The 21,120-nt window shown below is 45.0% G+C and overlaps 1 protein-coding gene across 1 annotated transcript in view; it reads right to left on the bottom strand.

Annotated features, from left to right (window-relative positions):
* Window positions 1–312: 312 nt before the first annotated feature.
* Window positions 313–21,120, bottom strand: part of PAX1 (paired box 1) — an 82,280-nt gene continuing 61,472 nt past the window's right edge. The window contains exons 5-6 of the mRNA XM_044291247.1: window positions 794–984; window positions 313–630 (exon numbers count right to left, since the gene is read on the bottom strand). Of these exons, the coding sequence (XP_044147182.1) occupies window positions 313–630; window positions 794–984 (509 nt within the window). The remainder of the gene's footprint in view (window positions 631–793; window positions 985–21,120) is intronic.

Here is a 21,120-nt window from a genome sequence, read left to right as displayed (position 1 = left end):
TAGGTTAAAAACATATGAAAGGTTCACACTCCTAGCAGTCGAACTGGAACAGCATACAATAAATACCCCCAAGAACGAGACCAAGCTCTGTGTTGAGAATCTCTCTTTTGCTTTCACATAGCCTTTCGTTATCAGAATGGGCTCCATGGCATAGCTATCTGGGGTATCACTGTTTAAATAGGGCAAGTACCAAATGACCCGGCTTTCATGTCTTTGCAGGGGAAAATCAAGCGTTTCAACATGGGGCCATAGTCTAACAGGAGCAGGCAGGCAACCAGGCTTCTCCAATGCAATGTGGTGAGATTGGTCTCGTCACACTTGGCTTCCATTGTCTCTGTAGCTAAACACTGGTTTCAAAGAATTCCTGATAACGGGCAGTTGGTTTACTTTATTGGTCTGTTGGGATCTCCACAAGGGCAGTTCCGAGTCTCCAGGGGTAGAAGTAGAGTCCTGGACTTGTGCAGGAGGATCAGCTGTCTGACTTGGAGTAATCTCAGCAACTGGCATCAGGACTCGAATTTGAGGCTGGAATAACCACTGAAGGGGGTCAAGCATGGAAGGAAACTCTGTTGGAGTCTTACTTTCTGAAGACAATGGCAGCTCTGCTCTTGGCTGCTCTTGAACAGGTTCCTGTAGGCATTTTCTGAGCTTGTTGTGATGTACTCACTGAGTATCTTTATCCTCTCTCTGGATTTTGTGGACCTCCAATGAGGGGATGGCCACTATTGTACATGTCTCACACTCCCAGCAACTATCCAGCTTGCTTACTGGGTGATTGTTTTTTTAGCTAGACCTGGTCTCCAGGCTGTAAGGGCTCAGCATGTGCATGCGTATCAAAGTCCTGTTTTTGTTTTTGCTGGGCCTTCTCTATTTTGGAGTCCACAATTTTTTGGGCGTCCTCTAGGCACTTCTGATGCTCTTTGTCCCACTCAGCTTGGGGAAGGGGTGGTTCAGAGTCCGGCACAGGGACGTCGAGGGCAAGATCTGCAGGTAGACAGCCATGTCTTCTGAACAGGAGGTAGTATGGAGTGTACCCAGTGGAGAAATGAGTTGTATTGTTGTACAGGTACACTAGTTCAGGGAAAAGTAATGGCCATTCGGCCCTCTTGTGAGGCGGCACAGCCTTAAGCATGTTGATCAATGTCTGGTTCATCTTTTCGCAGAGCCCATTCCCCTAAGGGTGGTATGCGGTGGTCCTTAGTTTTTTGAAGTTGTACAAGGCACAAAGTTCATAGAATAACTGAGACTTGAATGCAGATCTCTGATCAGTGAGTATCTTGTCAGGACAACCATACGGTAGAATGAAGCTTTGCCACATGGCAGCAGCTGTAGTTTTTGCAGTTAAGTCCTTTACAGGGACAGCCATGACGAATATAGTGATATAGTGATCTATGATTGTCATAGCATAGGCATACCCGGATCTGCTGGTTCCAGTTTCATGTGGTCATCGGCCGCGATTTCAAGGGGGCTTCTACTCACTATTGGATGAAGGGGGGCTCGCTGAACATGTCTTTTTCATTTAGCCACGGCACAGGTGGAACACTGCCGACACAAAGTTTCAATGTCACTTCTCATGCCAATCCAGTAGAAGCGCCGTCTGATGGTGGCTTCTGTTTTTTGGGTTACAAAGTGACCAGACCTGTTATGGTACATGTCCATCACCATCTTGGCATCTCTTCGAGGCACCACTATCTGGTGGAGGCGCTCATAGCTTCAAACAAGCAAGTGGAGATAATGTATCAAAATATCAATTTATTATAAGATATAAAATATGGGGAAAAGACAGGATGGTATACAGTATACAGAGAAGCGAAGGGCAATAAAACACCATTACATTCACATGTATATCCATACGGCAATAAGCACTAGATGGTTAAACAGGTAAAACGGGGCTGTAGCTCAGGGACAACCGAATCTGCATAACAATAAATAATCACCCCAAATGGGCTGTATGATATTTATGCAGAAGATGATAATAACTGGGTGTCCGTAAGCTATCCCATAACGTCCAGGGGTCATAGGCAACCAAGACTGACAGGTATAATACAGCAAAATATCTCAAGTCAAGTAGGTGAACTAGATCCCAAAGTATAGCAATGGTGGATCAAAAAATATCGGAGGCCCAATGTGGATGTGTAGAAGTCCCATATGTGGGTATCAAGCTATACTAAACACAGGACGTACCTGAAGACATGGTGAGTGCAAGAGGATGCTGGGCCCTAAGCGCAAGACCTCGATGCGCGTTTCACCTCAGCGGCTTCGTCAGGAGGTACTAAATGATAGATAAGCAGGGTATATATAGTCTAGGTAGAGGTGGGAGGGATTTACCTGGGTTGTGAACACCTGCGGTCCACTCCAACGGGCGCGGGAACACCATGATCCACGGAGCCATCTCTCAGCGCGTCTATGTCCACACGCCGCGCATGCACGGCGCATACAGACGTCACAGAGCACGTCCAGATGGTGCCGTGCAGCGCATGCGTGATCCTGCGACCCAATGCAACGCAGGTGACCCGCAAACACCAGAGGATGGATCCGAGAAAGGGAGACAGCGGATTATGCTACAAATCACCTAAACTATATGACAGGTGGCGATCAGGACAAGGGCAAAAGCTATCTGTGCATAAAAACATCCATATTGGGCCTCGGACATACACATATATCGCGATATCCGATCAGGGCAAGGGCAAAAGCTATCTGTACATAAAAATATCCATATTGAGCCTCAGACATACACATATATCGCGATATCCACAAGCAAAATATAAATATGCCTACATGCATAAATAACATACATACATATGTGAATATAGATGGAACCATATATGGTCCTAGATATTTTATGAGGGAGATGTGTAACCTTTGATGCAGACACGGCGTCATGGCCACTGCAATCACCTTTGTGGTGCATTGGTCATGTTACCACTACGAGCACCATTGAGTTGCACTCACTATTTAGTTGGGAGTAATCTTTTTCTATAAGACTATTTTGTATTGTATATGCAGAACTTCACCGATACTCACTTGATGCTTATATGATACGCTTAGCGTAAATTATGAATGTATGATCTATTCAATATTTTGAATATTTTAGATCTATATTGATCACGTAGTCACTACGTATGAACCATTACAGCACCTCCTTTCTATATTTTTCATATGATGCTTCGGTTTTATATTTATCCTTATTACTTTATTACTTTTTTACTGTTTCTGTTTGAGTAATCTCCTCCAATCTTGGTATTTTCACTACGGCCGATCGTGCACCATATTGCCGTGCCACTATGTGGATGGATAATATGGTTCCATCTATATTCACATATGTATGTATGTTATTTATGCATGTAGACATATCTATATTTTGCTTGTGGATATCGCAATATACAGTACAGACCAAAAGTTTGGACACACCTTCTCATTCAAAGAGTTTTCTTTATTTTCATGACTATGAAAATTGTAGATTCACACTGAAGGCATCAAAACTATGAATTAACACACGTGGAATTATATATATAACAAAAAAGTGTAAAACAACAGAAAATATGTCATATTCTAGGTTCTTCAAAGTAGCCACCTTTTGCTTTGATTACTGCTTTGCACACTCTTGGCATTCTCTTGATGAGCTTCAAGAGGTAGTCACCTGAAATGGTTTTCACTTCACAGGTGTGCCCTGTCAGGTTTAATAAGTGGGATTTCTTGCCTTATAAATGGGGTTGGTACCATCAGTTGCGTTGTGGAGAAGTCAGGTGGATACACAGCTGATAGTCCTACTGAATAGACTGTTAGAATTTGTATTATGGCAAGAAAAAATCAGCTAAGTAAAGAAAAAGGAGTGGCCATCATTACTTTAAGAAATGAAGGTCCGTCAGTCTGAAAAATTGGGAAAGTGTCCCCAAGTGCAGTCACAAAAACCATCAAGTGCTACAAAGAAACTGGCTCACATGAGGACCGCCCCAGGAAAGAAAGACCAAGAGTCACCTCTGCTGCGGAGGATAAATTCATCCGAGTCACCAGCCTCAGAAATCGCAGGTTAACAGCAGCTCAGATTAGAGACCAGGTCAATGCCACACAGAGTTCTAGCAGCAGACACATCTCTAGAACAACTGTTAAGAGGAGACTGTGTGAATCAGGCCTTCATGGTAGAATATCTGCTAGGAAACCACTGCTAAGGACAGGCAACAAGCAGAAGAGACTTGTTTGGGCTAAAGAACACAAGGAATGGACATTAAACCAGTGGAAATCTGTGCTTTGGTCTGATGAGTCCAAATTTGAGATCTTTGGTTCTAACCACCATGTCTTTGTGCGATGCAGAAAAGGTGAACGGATGGACTCTACATGCCTGGTTCCCACCGTGAAGCATGGAGAAGGAAGTGTGATGGTGTGGGGGTGCTTTGCTGGTGACACTGTTGTGATTTATTCAAAATGAAGGCATACTGAACCAGCATGGCTACCACAGCATCTTTCAGCGGCATTCTATTCCATCCGGTTTGCGTTTAGTTGGACCATCATTTATTTTTCAACAGGACAATGACCCCAAACACACCTCCAGGCTGTGTAAGGGATATTTGACCATGAAGGAGAGTGATGGGGTGCTGCGCCTGATGACCTGGCCTCCACAGTCACCGGACCTGAACCCAATCAAGATGGTTTGGGGTGAGCTGGACCGCAGAGTGAAGGCAAAAGGGCCAACAAGTGCTAAGCATCTCTGGGAACTCCTTCAAGATTGTTGGAAGACCATTTCAGGTGACTACCTCTTGTAGCTCATCAAGAGAATCCCAAGGATGTGCAAAGCAGTAATCAAAGCAAAAAGTGGCTACTTTGATGAACCTAGAATATGACATATCTTCAGTTGTTTCACACTTTTTTGTTATGTATATAATTCCACATGTGTTAATTCATAGTTTTGATGCCTTCAGTGTGAATCTACAATTTTCATAGTCATGAAAATAAAGAAAACTCTTTGAATGAGAAGGTGTGTCCAAACTTTTGGTCTGTACTGTATGTGTATGTCCGAGGATATGGATATTTTTATGTACAGATAGCTTTTGCCCTTGCCCTGATCGGATATTGCGATATATGTGTATGTCCGAGGCCCAATATGGATGTTTTTATGTACAGATAGCTTTTGCCCTTGTCCTGATCGGCACCTGAGAGATGGCGCAGTGGATCATGGTGTTCCCGCGCCCGTCGTAGTGGACCGCAGGTGTTCACAACCCAGGTAAATCCCTCCCACCCCTACCTAGACTATATATACCCTGCTTATCTATCATTTAGTACCTCCTGACGAAGCCGCTGAGGTGAAACGCGCATCGAGGTCTTGCGCTTAGGGCCCAGCATCCTCTTGCACTCACCATGTCTTCAGGTACGTCCTGTGTTTAGTATAGCTTGATACCCACATATGGTACTTCTACACATCCATATTGGGCCTCCGATATTTTTTGATCCACCATTGCTATACTTTGGGATCTAGTTCACCTACTTGACTTGAGATATTTTGCTGTATTATACCTGTCAGTCTTGGTTGCCTATGACCCCTGGACGTTATGGGATAGCTTACGGACACCCAGTTATTATCATCTTCTGCATAAATATCATACAGCCCATTTGGGGTGATTATTTATTGTTATGCAGATTCGGTTGTCCCTGAGCTACAGCCCCGTTTTACCTGTTTAACCATCTAGTGCTTATTGCCGTATGGATATACATGTGAATGTAATGGTGTTTTATTGCCCTTCGCTTCTCTGTATACTGTATACCATCCTGTCTTTTCCCCATATTTTATATCTTATAATAAATTGATATTTTGATACATTATCTCCACTTGCTTGTTTGATACTATATTGGATGTTGTACAGGTGGATTTTTTTCTGTCCAGTCTGACAGAGAGGTTTTTTGTAGGTTAATGAGGCGCTCATAGCTGACTGGATCAAGCGTTGTCCTGAGGAGCAGGTCTCTTTGTAGGACTCTCCGCTGCCGGATTCTGTCCGGTATGCGCCCACTGTAAAAATAATCCAACAGTTCTCCGATGGCTCTGCTCTCTGCTTGTAGTTTAATCCAGAGCTCTTTCTCAACTGGAGGTGAGGGGTCACAGGTCTGCAGAAAACAAGTGACTTTGGAGGTCAGATGCCTAGTGTGTAGGGCCTCCTGCTGGGCAAATCGGGAGTAGAATATTGGCATTTCCGCATCTTCCCACTGATCATTGGTAGAAATTGGTTCTTTCTAGGCAGGTAGCCTAGACAAAGCGTTGTCATTAGATTTGCCAGTCCGGTACTTAATGGTGAAGTTAAAGTTTGCCAGTCTAGAGGCCCATCTTTGTTCCAGAGCTCCCAGAAGTTCAGTGTTCAAGTGAGCCAGCGGATTATTATCGGTGTAGACCGAGAAAGGTGCGGCAGCTAGATAATCCTTGAACTTTTCAGTTACAGCCTAGACCAAGGCTAGAAACTCCAGTTTTAACGAGCTGTAGTTATGGTCATTCCACTTTGGCTCTTGTAGAGATTTGCTGGCATATGCGATGACTCTTTCAGTTCCAGATTGTGTCTGGGATAGTACGGCTCCTAAACCTTTCCTACTTGCATCAGTATAGAGGCAAAATGGTAGGCTGTAGTAAGGGTAACCCAGGACTGGTGGTTCTGTAAGCAGCCTCCCTCTCTCTTCATTCCACTCTACCGGTATTTTAGCATTCTGACAGCCTTTGGGGTGACCTTTCATAAGCTCCTGGATAGGCTCCGCAATCTGAGCAAAGTGGGGGATAAACCTCCGATAGTAACTTGCAAATCCAAGGAAGCTCTTGACCTCTTTGACTGTCTTGGGGGCCGGCCAGCTTTGTACTGCAGCTATCTTGTCGAGGTCCGGTATCATGCCCTCCGCACTGACAACGTGTCCCAGATATTTCACCTGGGGCTTTAGTAAGTGGTACTTTGAAGGTTTCACTCTCAGTCCATGTTCGGCCAAAGTCTGGAACACTTCCGTCAAGTGCTGTAAATGCTCCTCATAGGCATTAGATTAGACGATCACATCATCCAGGTACAGCAATACGGTCTCAAAGTTTTTGCCCCCAGACATCTTTCCATGAGTCTCTGAAATGTCCCAGGGGTGCTGCACAACCCAAATGGCATGTAGTTGAACTCGAACAGATCCATTAGGGTGGCAAAAGCTGTTTTTTCCTTATCTTCTGGTGCCATGGGGACTTGCCAATGGTCACTGGTTAGATCCAGGGTTGAAAAGTAAGCAGTGGATCCCAGAGCTGCCAGGGACTCCTCAATTCGTGGCAGGGGGTACACATCCTTATGCGTAATGTTGTTGATCTTACGGTAATCCACACAGAAATGGATGGTTCCATCCTTTTTTACCAGGACCAGGGGAGCACCCCAGGAGCTGTGGCTATATGACGTTAGCTGTCTTCATATCCTGAACCATCTTCTTCACCTGCTGGTACATGGCAGGAGGTACTGGTCTGTATCTCTCTTTGATTTGAGGATGAGTGCCAGTTGGAATGGTGTGCTGTATTAAGAGAGTCTGACCATAGTCCAGATAATGTTTGCTGAAGACTTGATGGTGTTGTTTAACTAAGTCCAGCACACCTTCGATCTGTTCAGCAGAGGTGGTGGTATCCCCAATATGTAGTTCGACCCACCAGGGCTGTTCCAGTGGGTCTTTGGCTTTCTCCACTGTTTGGAGTGATTGTTGGGCCGCAGCAGTAGGGGAATCCAGGATATCCTGCTGACGGATGTGATATAGGCAGGCCACTAGGTAGTGCTTTTTTAATTTCACAGCTTCATCACCTAGATTGACTAAGCGTATGGGTGCCTTTCCTCGAGACATGATGACCACACTCCTAGCGGCTAGGACAAGGGGGTGATCCTGAAGATGTATTGGTTCTACAAGGGCCTGATAATCCTGACCTTGGATACCAATGCAAGCCTTGCACCATATCAGAGTCTCTGCTCCAGGCTGGAGTTTGATAGGTTGAGCATGATGCAGGTGGCTGCTGCTGGTGGATCACTGCGGTCCAACTGGGTGCTATCTTTGCTGTCAGTCATGGCCCTTGATACCCAGTACCAGACTAGAGGGGTCAGTATTGGCTACAATGCAATTTAGATGCAGGTTGCTATAGGCGACTGTGGCAGAATTAGTGCGTGGCTCCTTTAACCCCTTAAGGACACAGGGCGTACAGGTACGCCCTTGTGCCCTGGTACTTAAGGACACAGGGCGTACATGTACGCCCTGTGTATTTTCAATCACCGCCGCACAGCCGGCGGCGATCGGAACCCCGTGCCTGCTCAAATCATTGAGCAGGCACTTGGGGCAAATGCACCAGGGGGTCCGGTGACCCCCCCATGTATGCGATCGCAGAAAACCGCAGGTCAATTCAGACCTGCGGTTTTCTGCGTTTCCGGGTTATTCGGGTCTCTGAAGACCCGATAACCCGGAACAGGATGGTGATGGTGGTGTGATTTTACTCCACCAATCACCATCCAGCGATCCTGAATGGTGATGGTGACATCACCACTCAGGATCGCTTTCTGATTGGTCTGTGGGCGGTCCGGCGGCAGATTCAAAAGAGGCAGGCGCCCCTCTCCTCCTCCTTTTGTGTTCCGGAGCCGGAGGAGAGAGGAGCTGCCTGCACGTGTCTGCTGCCACCGCTGCACCGCTGCCTGCACCCGATCTGTGCCCCCAGGACCCGATCTCTGCCCCCAGCACCCCATCAGGTACATAGGGACAGCTAGGGAAAGTTTGGTTTAGGCAGGGAAAAAAAAGGGAAAGGTAGTTTTTTTGAACTTTTATTGCATCACCCCAGTTAGGGTGTCTGGGGTCCACAGCACAGCTGTGTGACCCTAGACCCCCCAGGGGTGCTGCCACTTGCCCCCCTCCCCCTGCCACTTGCCCCCCCCCCCACCTTTTTTGGGGTGCTTTTTTTTTTTTGCGTACGCTGACTGTGGCCGGCACTTAGCGTCCGGCCACTGTTAGCGCATCGCACACCCCACCGCTGATCAACTTCGGACGGTTGATCAGCAGTTTTGAAAAAAAATTTCCCACATTTTTTGCCCTTTTTTTAGTTAGTTTATTTATTTTTTCTGTTAGTTTTAGGGTGAGTTCGTGAACACCCGTGTCCCCTCACACACGCACACCAAATAAAGAGTTACACACACGCACATATACACGCAGACACACACTTCCCTATGGCCCGCCGGACGTTCTCGGCCGAGGAGGCATACGCCCAGCTTGCCTCCGAGTCCGAGAGTCCCAGTGAGGATGAGGATGACCCCACATTCCTGTTGTCATCCGCATCCTCCTCATTATCTAGTGATGATGATGAGCCCCCAAGGCGGCGGAGACGCCGCCAGGCGGAGCAAGGGGACCGCCATGTTAGGGACCCTGTGGCCCACACTAGTACGAGCAGCTCTGGGGCTCGTACTGGTTTCCCGGCCCACCAGTTAAATCCACCGGAGCACCCTGCCGGTGAACTTGTCTGGTGTAGCCCAGAGCGATACGAGCCCGTGATTCCTGATTTCGTAGGCCAATCAGGAATCCAGATTTCCACAGTGGGCTACACTGAATATGACTTTTTTTGTCATTTTTTCAGTGACCCACTGGTAAATCTGATGGTGGAGCAGACGAATCTGTACGCCCAACAGTTCGTCGCTCAACACCCGGGCTCCTTTTTGGCCAGGCCCGGTGGCTGGACGCCGGTCAGTGCAGCCGAAATGAGGACATTTTGGGGCCTCGTGCTGCATATGGGCCTGGTCAAGAAACCCAGTGCCAGGCTGTACTGGAGTGGGGACGTCCTATATCAGACCCCACTTTACAGTACGGTTATGACACGCTCCCGGTTTGAGGCCATCCGGAAATGTTTGCATTATTCCGATAATGCAGCATGTCCACCCCGAGGTGATCCTGCCCATGACCGTCTGTACAAGATACTGCCGGTCATCGATCACTTTGGGGCCAAATTCATGGAGGCCTATGTACCTATCATTGCGTTCAAGGGGAGACTCATTTTCCGCCAGTATGTGCCTTCCAAGCGGGCGAGGTATGGCGTGAAGCTATACAAAATTTGTGAGAGTACCTCAGGGTACACTTACAAATTTTGTGTATACGAGGGGCGAGACTCCCGGATTCAACCCCCAGAATGTCCCCCCACTCTGGGTGTTACCGGGAAACTTGTGTGGGACCTTATGCACCCACTGCTGGATAAGGGTTACCACTTGTACGTGGATAACTTTTATACCAGTATCCCCTTGTTCCAGTCCCTTGCCGCCAGATCCACGTCCGCTTGTGGGACCGTGCGGAAAAATCAACGCGGCCTCCCTGCCCACCCCCTCCAGGTACCTATCCCCAGGGGTGAGACCCGTGCCCTTACCACTGGAAACCTGTTGCTGGTCAGGTATAAGGACAAGAGGGATGTCCTTATGCTGTCCACAATTCATGGTAACGGCATCACCCCTGTCCCTGTGCGAGGTACCGCGGCACCGGTCCTCAAGCCCGATTGTATCGTCGCCTACAATCGGGCATGGTACAAAAAAGTTGCAGTCTACTTGGTACAGGTTGCCATGTACAACTCTTTTGTACTATCCCGAAGCGCTGGCAGCACAGGGACATTCCTCCAGTTCTATGAGGCAGTCCTCAAGGCCCTGATCTTTTCGGACCGGGAAAGAGCAGGCCGAAGTACCTCGGGAACTGTAGGCGCCCGGATCGTCCCTGGCCAACACTTTCCAGGTGTGGTCCCCCATACGGAAAGAAGGGACGAACCCAAAAAAAGTGCAGAGTGTGTCGCAGGAGGGGGATACGGAAGGACACGACTACTCAGTGCGACACATGCCCCGATCATCCGGGCCTCTGCATTGACGGTTGCTTCAGGGAGTATCACACTTCTATGGAGTACTAAATTTATATCCCAATTTAGCACTGACATCGGATAAAAAAAATAAATGGTTCTCAGACTTGAGACACCCAAAAAAACTCAAATAATTTATTAAAAGTAGACATAGGTATTGCCGCGTCGGTAATAATCTCCTCTATAAAAATGCCCCATGACCTAACCCCCCAGATTAACACGGTCCAAAAAAAAAAAAAAAAAGGTGCAAAAAACCTTTTTTTTTGTCACCTTACATAATAAAAAGTTTAATAGCAAGTGATCAAAAAGTCATATAGCCCCCAAATTAGTGCCAATAAAACCGTCATCTCATCCCGCAAAAAATGAGCCCCCACATAAGATAATCGGATTAAAAAAAAAATAGAAAATGACTCTTAGACTTTAGAGATACAAAAAATTTTTTAGGGTATCAAAAAGGATAATATAGTCTAAAACCTAAATAATTGTAAAAAAAAGTAGACTTATTAGGTATCGCCGCGTCCGTAAGAATCTCCTCTATAAAAATACCCCATGACCCAACCCCCCAGATTAACACAGTAAAAAAAAAAAAAAAAAATAGGTGCAAAAAAATATTTTTTTTGTCACCTTACATAACAAAAAGTTTAATAGCAAGCAATCAAAAAGTCATATAGCCCCCAAAATAGTGCCAATAAAGCCATCTGCTCATCCCACAAAAAATGAGCCCCCACATAAGATAATTGGCTAAAAGAAAATAAAAAAATGACACTTAGACTTTAGAGATACACCAAAAAAAATGTTGTATCAAAAAAGATAATATAGTCAAAAACCTAAATAATTGTAAAAAAAAGTAGACTTATTAGGTATTGCCGCGTCCGTAAGAATCTCCTCTATAACAATATCCCATGACCTAACTACCCAGATTAACACGGTTAAAAAAAAAAAAAAAAAATGGTGCCAAAACCGCTATTTTTGGCACTTTTCCATTTCAGTCCGTTTTTTCCGGTAACAAAACAAGGGTTAACAACCAAACAAAAGTTAAAATTTATTACCCTGATACTGCAGTTTACAGAAACGCAACATTTGTGGTCGTAAACTGCTGTATCCGTAAAAGGGAGGCCGCAAAAGGAAAGGACCGACATGGTTTCTGGAAGGCCGATTTTGATGGCCTTTTTTATTGACACCATATCCCTTTTGAAGCCCCCCTGATGCCCCCTAGAGTAAAAACTCCCTAAAATTGACCCCATCTAAGAAACTACACCCCTCAAGGTATTCAAAACTGATTAACCCTTTAGGTGTTCCTCAACAGTTAATGGCAAATGGAGATGAAATATCAGAATTTAAATTTTTGGTAACCTTGCCTCACAAAAATGTAATATAGAGCAACCAAAAATTATATTTACCCTAAAAATACTCCCCCAAAAAATGCCACCTTATCCCGTAGTTTCCAAAATGGGGTCACTTTTAGGGAGTTTCGACTCCAGGGGTGCATCAGGGGGGTTGAAACAGGACACGGTGTAAATAAACCGGTCCATAAAAATCAGCCCTCCAAAAACCAAACGGCGCACCTTTCACTCTACGCCCCGCTGTGTGGCCGTACAGTAGTGTACGGCCACATATTGGGTGTTTCTGTAAACGGCAGAGTCAGGGTAATAAAGATACAGTCTTGTTTGGCTGTTAACCCTTGCTTTGTTAGTAGAAAACATGGGCTAAAATGGAAAATAAGGCAAAAAAATGAAATTTTCCAATTTCATCCCCATTTGCCAATAACTCTTGTGCAACACCTAAAGGGTTAACGACGTATGTAAAATCAGTTTTGAATACCTTGAGGGGTGTAGTTTCTTAGATGGGGTCACTTTTAGGGAGTTTCGACTCCAGGGGTGCATCAGGGGGGTTGAAACAGGACACGGTGTAAATAAACCGGTCCATAAAAATCAGCCCTCCAAAAACCAAACGGCGCACCTTTCACTCTATGCCCCGCTGTGTGGCCGTACAGTAGTGTACGGCCACATATTGGGTGTTTCTGTAAACTGCAGAGTCAGGGTAATAAAGATACAGTCTTGTTTGGCTGTTAACCCTTGCTTTGTTAGTGGAAAACATGGGTTAAAATGGAAAATAAGGCAAAAAAATGAAATTTTCTAATTTCATCCCCATTTGCCAATAACTCTTGTGCAACACCTAAAGGGTTAACGACGTATGTAAAACCAGTTTTAAATACCTTGAGGGGTGTAGTTTCTTAGATGGGGTCACTTTTAGGGAGTTTATACTCCAGGGGTGCATCAGGGGGCTTCAAATGGGACATGGTGTAAATAAACCGGTCCATAAAAATCAGCCTTCCAAAAACCATACGGCGCACCTTTCACTCTACGCCCCGATGTGTGGCCGTACAGTAGTTTGCGGCCACATATTGGGTGTTTCTGTAAACGGCAGAGTCAGGGCAATAAAGATACAGTCTTGTTTGGCTGTTAACCCTTGATTTGTTAGTGGAAAACATGGGTTAAAATAGAAAATAAGGCAAAAAAAGAAATTTTCTAATTTCATCCCCATTTGCCAATAACTTTTGTGCAACACCTAAAGGGTTAACGACGTATGTAAAACCAGTTTTGAATACCTTGAGGGGTGTAGTTTCTTAGATGGGGTCACTTTTAGGGAGTTTTTACTCCAGGGGTGCATCAGGGGGCTTCAAATGGGACATGGTGTAAATAAACCAGTCCATAAAAATCAACCTTCCAAAAACCATACGGCGCACCTTTCACTCTACGCCCCGCTGTGTGGCCGTACAGTAGTTTACGGCCACATATTGGGTGTTTCTGTAAACGGCAGAGTCAGGGCAATAAAGATACAGTCTTGTTTGGCTGTTAACCCTTGATTTGTTAGTGGAAAACATGGGTTAAAATGGAAAATAAGGCAAAAAAAGAAATTTTCTAATTTCATCCCCATTTGCCAATAACTCTTGTGCAACACCTAAAGGGTTAACGACGTATGTAAAACCAGTTTTGAATACCTTGAGGGGTGTAGTTTCTTAGATGGGGTCACTTTTAGGGAGTTTTTACTCCAGGGGTGCATCAGGGGGCTTCAAATGGGACATGGTGTAAATAAACCAGTCCATAAAAATCAACCTTCCAAAAACCATACGGCGCACCTTTCACTCTACGCCCCGCTGTGTGGCCGTACAGTAGTTTACGGCCACATATTGGGTGTTTCTGTAAACGGCAGAGTCAGGGCAATAAAGATACAGTCTTGTTTGGCTGTTAACCCTTGATTTGTTAGTGGAAAACATGGGTTAAAATGGAAAATAAGGCAAAAAAAGAAATTTTCTAATTTCATCCCCATTTGCCAATAACTCTTGTGCAACACCTAAAGGGTTAACGACGTATGTAAAACCAGTTTTGAATACCTTGAGGGGTGTAGTTTCTTAGATGGGGTCACTTTTAGGGAGTTTCTACTCCAGGGGTGCATCAGGGGGCTTCAAATGGGACATGGTGTAAATAAACCAGTCCATAAAAATCAACCTTCCAAAAACCATACTGCGCACCTTTCACTCTACGCCCCGCTGTGTGGCCGTACAGTAGTTTACGGCCACATATTGGGTGTTTCTGTAAACTGCAGAGTCAGGGCAATAAAGATAGAGTCTTGTTTGGCTGTTAACCCTTGCTTTGTTAGTGGAAAAAATGGGTAAAAATGAAATATTAGACAGAAAAATGAAATTCTCAAATTTCATCCCCATTTGCCAATAACTCTTGTGCAACACCTAAAGGGTTAACAACATATGTAAAATCAGTTTTGAATACCTTGAGGGGTGTAGTTTCTTAGATGGGGTCATTTTTGGGTGGTTTCTTTTATGTAAGCCTCGCAAAGCGACTTCAGACCTGAACTGGTCCCTAAAAATTGAGTTTTTGTAAATTTCTGAAAAATTTCAAGATTTGCTTCTAAACTTCTAAGCCTTATAACATCCCCAAAAAATAAAATATCATTCCCAAAATAATTCACACATGAAGTAGACATATGGGGAATGTAAAGTCATCACAATTTTTGGGGGTATTACTATGTATTACAGAAGTAGAGAAACTGAAACTTTGAAATTTGCTAATTTTTCAAAATTTTTGTTAAATTAGGTATTTTTTGGTGCAAAAAAAATTATTTTTTTGACTTAATTTTACTAGTGTCATGAAGTACAATATGTGACGAAAAAACAATGTCAGAACGGCCTGGATAAGTCAAAGCGTTTTAAAGTTATCAGCACTTAAAGTGACACTGGTCAGATTTGCAAAAAATGGCCTGGTCCTAAGGTGTAAAAAGGCTGTGTCCTTAAGGGGTTAAGAGTCGCTGCAACTTCTCAATTTCGGGGAGTATGGTGTTTTGGCAGACAGATTATAACCCCTAACAGTCTTTAGCAAGGTTATTTGCACAGCAGTACTCACTCAGATCCACGGATGGTGTTCTTTTCCAGAATCCAGGGCAGAAAAAGCTGTGTTTTCCCTTATCCAAGATGGCCACTGCTTTACTTCCTGTATGGGCAAATAAAGCGATTTCTCTGTCCTCCTGGGAACTTGTCTTCAGCACTTTAGTTCCTGCTGCTGTATGAATGATTTCTCTGTGGATGCGGGCTGTTTGGTTCCCTCCCCTCTGCTGGGTGGATATATCTAAGATGGCCGATTAACTCTTCAGCAAAAAGAACATGCAATAAAAGTCTTTTTTTCTGGTGGTTTGGTGATTACTGTAGCTTGTGGTATATAAGCAAAAAGGTAAATCCTGTTCGCTGACCCCACTTTTTAATGCAGTGGCCAGGTACGGGTGGCTAAAATAACCTGAATTTTTTGTGACGCCAATTGCAGTGTGCACAGGGTATTATCCCAGGGCCCTTCCAAGGTGTTATAACACACACATCCCAGAGTAGGAATGCCAGAGTGATGTAATGGCCTATAATGTCTCTGTAGGATAGTGATAATTGTGTCACGGTGTCTCCTACCTGGGTACGGCCGGACTACTGGCTTTCTGGCTCACTTACAATAAATTTGAGTGTAGTAGGAGTAATAGAGGAATTTTGCAGAAGAAATTATGTCCAGACCTTTAGATGAAGTTCAAACATTGCTTCACTTGAAAAAACTTGCATCCAAACGGTATATAGCTTAGGTCTCTTGGTTCCCAGCAGGTTTTGGCAATCATTAGCCGGAATGAGTACTTCTGCTTTAAATGTGGAGTATGCAATATAAAACGTCTGCTTGGTAGCTCTGTAATTGAGGCAGGATTAGCTTCTGCACTTATCTGGTACCTTCTGCTGTATGGGGACAGACTAGCTGAGGAGGAATTGGCTTCTCCTAGGACTCTGGACTTATCTCACAGATGGATTCTCAGGGGATGCTTTCTTCCTGGAACTCTGGAGTTTGTCTGTAGTTTCTGCCTTCTTCATCCAGCTGAGCTGAAGGAGCTCAAGCTGGGTATATGGCCAAGTCTCAGCCGAGACTAGGTCATTGCTGTCTTCCCTATGCAGGGGTTAAACTATAACTAGATCTAAATGGTTCTTTCCCTCCCTTGCTGCAGGAAGAGGGACTAGCCCACTCTCCACAGAGGGGGGCTAAGCTGTAATAAACCATTCCAGCTTAGATGCACTAAACACTAAGCTGTACTTGCCAATGAGTTGCTGCCACCTACTGGTAACCAGGCAAATTACAATTACTTTTAACATGGTTTCGTATGCACATTTGTGGAGGACATAATGTAAATTATATCTGATGAAAGTATAAAGGCTCTTAGGAGATAGTAGCAGGGAAGACGTGTAGTAACACAACTCTGGGTGTTACAATTCCAGTTCATATCAGTCACCATATGAACTTGGCAACAACAGTACAGGTTATTTATGCAGTTTCTTAACCTGCTCAGGACCGCCATACGCAGGATTGCGTCCTGCCTGCGGCCCTGCTCTTCTGGGTGGACGCATATACGCGTCCTCCCGCGAGAGCCGAGATTTCCTGTGAACGCGCACACACAGGCGCGCGCGCTCACAGGAACGGAGGGTAAGCGAGTGGATCTCCAGCCTGCCAGCGGCGATCGCTCGCTGGCAGGTTGGAGATGTGATTTTTTTTAACCCCTAACAGGTATATTAGACGCTGTTTTGATAACAGCGTCTAATATACCTGCTACCTGGTCCTCTGGTGGTCCCTTTTGTTTGGATCGACCACCAGAGGACTCAGGCAGCTCACTAAAGTAGCACCAAACACCACTACACTACACCCCCCCCCCCTGTCACTTATTAACCCTTTATGAACCACTGATCACCCCATATAGACTCCCTGATCACCCCCTGTCATTGATCACCCCCCTGTCATTGATCACCCCCCTGTAAGGCTCCATTCAGACGTCCGTATGATTTTTACGGATCCACGGATACATGGATCGGATCCGCAAAACGCATACGGACGTCTGAATGGAGCCTTACAGGGGGGTGATCAATGACAAGGGTGTGATCACCCATATAGACTTCCTGATCACTTCCCTGTCATTGATCACCCCCTGTCATTGATCACCCCCCTGTAAGGCTCCATTCAGACGTCCGTATGATTTTTACGGATCCATGGATACATGGATCGGATCCGCAAAACACATGCGGACGTCTGAATGGAGCCTTACAGGGGGGTGATCAATGACAGAGGGGTGATCACCCATATACACTCCCTGATCACCCCCTGTCATTGATCACCCCCCTGTAAGGCTCCATTCAGACATCCGCATGATTTTTATGGATACATGGATACATGGATCGGATCCGCAAGACACATGCGGATGTCTGAATGGAGCCTTACAGGGGGGTGATCAATGACAGAGGGGTGATCACCCATATACACTCCCTGATCATCCCCTGTCATTGATCACCCCACTGTAAGGCTCCATTCAGACGTCCGCATGATTTTTACGGATCCATGGATACATGGATCGGATCCGCAAAACACATGCGGACGTCTGAATGGAGCCTTACAGGGGGGTGATCAATGACAGAGGGGTGATCACCCATATACACTCCCTGATCACCCCCTGTCATTGAGCACCCCCCTGTCATTGATCACCCCCCCTGTAAGGCTCCCTTCAGACGTCCGCATGTGTTTTGCGGATCTGATCCAAGTATCCATGGATCCGTAAAAATCATGCGGACGTCTGAATGGAGCCTTACAGGGGGGTGATCAATGACAGGGGGGTGATCACCCATATACACTCCCTGATCACCCCCTGTCATTGATCACCCCCCTGTAAGGCTCCATTCAGACGTCCGCATGTGTTTTGCGGATCCGATCCATGTATCCATGGATCCGTAAAAATCATACGGACGTCTGAATGGAGCCTTACAGTGGGGTGATCAATGACAGGGGGGTGATCACCCATATACACTCCCTGATCACCCCCTGTCATTGATCACCCCCCTGTAAGGCTCCATTCAGACGTCCGCATGTGTTTTGCGGATCCGATCCGTGGATCCGTAAAAATCATACGGACGTCTGAATGGAGCCTAACCAGGGGGGTGATCAATGACAGGGGGGTGATCAGGGAGTCTATATGGGTGATCACCCCCCTGTCATTGATCACCCCCCTGTCATTGATCACCCCCCCTGTAAGGCTCCATTCAGACTTTTTTTGGCCCAAGTTAGCGGAAATATATATATTTTTTTTGTTTGTTTTTTCTTACTAAGTCTCATATTCCACTAACTTGTGTCAAAAAATAAAATCTCACATGAACTCACCATACCCCTCACGGAATCCAAATGGGTAAAATTTTTTAGACATTTATATTCCAGACTTCTTCTCACGCTTTAGGGCCCCTAAAAAGCCAGGGCAGTATGAATACCCCACATGTGACCCCATTTCGGAAAGAAGACACCCAAAGGTATTCTGTGAGGGGCATATTGAGTCCATGAAAGATTTACATTTTTGCCCCAAGTTAGCGGAAAGGGAGACTTTGTGAGAAAAAAAAAAAAAAAAAATCAATTTCCGCTCTTATGCAAAAAAAAAAAAATTCTATGAACTCGCCAGGCCCCTCATTGAATACCTTGGGGTGTCTTCTTTCCAAAGTGGGGTCACATGTGGGGTATTTATACTGCCCTGGCTTTTTAGGGGCCCTAAAGCGTGAGAAGAAGTCTGGGATCCAAATGTCAAAAAATGCCCTCCTAAAAGGAATTTGGGCACCTTTGCGCATCTAGGCTGCAAAAAAGTGTCACACATGTGGTATCGCCGTACTCAGGAGAAGTTGGGGAATGTGTTTTGGGGTGTCATTTTACATATACCCATGCTGGGTGAGAGAAATATCTTGGTCAAATGCCAACTTTGTATAAAAAAATTGGAAAAGTTGTCTTTTGCCAAGATATTTCTCTCACCCAGCATGGGTATATGTAAAATGACACCCCAAAACACATTCCCCAACTTCTCCTGAGTACGGCGATACTAGATGTGTGACACTTTTTTGCAGCCAAGGTGGGCAAAGGGGCACATATTCCAAAGTGCACCTTTTGGATTTCGCAGGCCATTTTTTACACATTTTTATTGCAAGGTACTTCTCACACATTTGGGCCCCTAAATTGCCAGGGCAGTATAACTACGCCACAAGTGACCCCCATTTTGGAAAGAAGACACCCCAAGGTATTCCGTGAGGGGCATGGCGAGTTCCTAGAATTTTTTTGTTTTTTGTCGCAAGTTAGTGGAATATGAGACTTTGTAAGAAAAAATAAAAATAAAATAAAAATGATCATTTTCCGCTAACTTGTGATAAAAAATAAAAAGTTCTATGAACTCACTATGCCCATCAGCGAATACCTTAGGGCATGGATGTCAAACTCATGGCCCTCCAGATGTTGCAAAACTACAACTCCCATCATTCCCTGATAGCTGTAGTATGCCCAGGCATGATGGGAGTTGTAGTTTTGCAACAGCTGGAGGGCCACGAGTTTGACATCCCTGCCTTAGGGTGTCTACTTTCCGAAATGGGGTCATTTGTGGGGTTTTCTACTGTCTGGGCATTGTAGAACCTCAGGAAACATGACAGGTGCTCAGAAAGTCAGAGCTGCTTCAAAAAGCGGAAATTCACATTTTTGTACCATAGTTTGTAAACGCTATAACTTTTACCCAAACCATTTTTTTTTTTTGCCCAAACAATTTTTTTTTATCAAAGACATGTAAAACAATAAATTTAGCGAAAAATTTATATATGGATGTCGTTTTTTTGCAAAATTTTACAGCTGAAAGTGAAAAATGTCATTTTTTTGCAAAAAAATCGTTACATTTCGATTAATAACAAAAAAAGTAAAAATGTCAGCAGCAATGAAATACCACCAAATGAAAGCTCTATTAGTGAGAAGAAAAGGAGGTAAAATTCATTTGGGTGGTAAGTTGCATGACCGAGCAATAAACGGTGAAAGTAGTGTAGTGCAGAAGTGCAAAAAGTGGCTTGGTCATTAAGGGTTTTTTAGCTAGCGGGGTTGAAGTAGTTAAGTCAAAATCAGGGTGGCAACATAAAAGGAGAGAACATATTAGGCTAGGGCTACACGGTAACACATAATGCATTTCACTGGTGTCTCAGTGTGATATCTGTAAGTGTGATGTGACTCCCTGAAATATCCTCCGATATACCATAATATATCCTCTATCATATATAACAGCCTGGACATGCTGGGAGTTGTACTCCTCTCCTCTTGTACCCCCTCCCTGTAATGTCCTCTGATATCACATTATATCAGCCTCAGCATGCTGGGAGCTGTAGTTCTCTCCTCTTATACCACTCCATTTCTCTGATATCCCATAATAACAGCCTGGACATGCTGGGAGGAGTAGCCCTCTCCTCTTATACCTCCTCCCTGTAATGTGCTCTCCTATCTCAATATATTAAGATCGTTATGATGGGAGTTGTAGTACTTTCATTATAGACCTCCTTCCTGAAACATCCTCTGATATCCCATAATAACGACCCGGACATGCTGAGAGTTGTAGTCCTCTCCTCTTATACCTCCCTGTAATCTCTCTTGACGCTGGTATATAGATTATGCTTTCCATTCTGTGTGTTGTATCATTACCCACTATCCTGGGTTTTCAGGGCTATTAAACGGTCACCCTAACCTATTATATAATGTAAGCACTACATGTAGGGTTCCGACTTTTCCCAGGAGATTACTGGCAATACCAGGCAGATGGCAACCCTAGTGGGGACCTGGCACCCCACCGATTAGCTGTTTTCAGCAGCCTGGATTCAAAACAGTGGATGGAGCCAAAAGCAAAAGACTCCAACCACTGTGCAGCGGCCTTGAAGTTGCCAC

Source organism: Bufo gargarizans, chromosome 4 (genome assembly GCF_014858855.1).
Source record: "Bufo gargarizans isolate SCDJY-AF-19 chromosome 4, ASM1485885v1, whole genome shotgun sequence".
Lineage (NCBI taxonomy): Eukaryota > Metazoa > Chordata > Amphibia > Anura > Bufonidae > Bufo > Bufo gargarizans.
The sequence above is the reverse complement of the archived record's forward strand: the minus strand, read 5'-3'. Positions and strand labels throughout refer to the sequence as shown.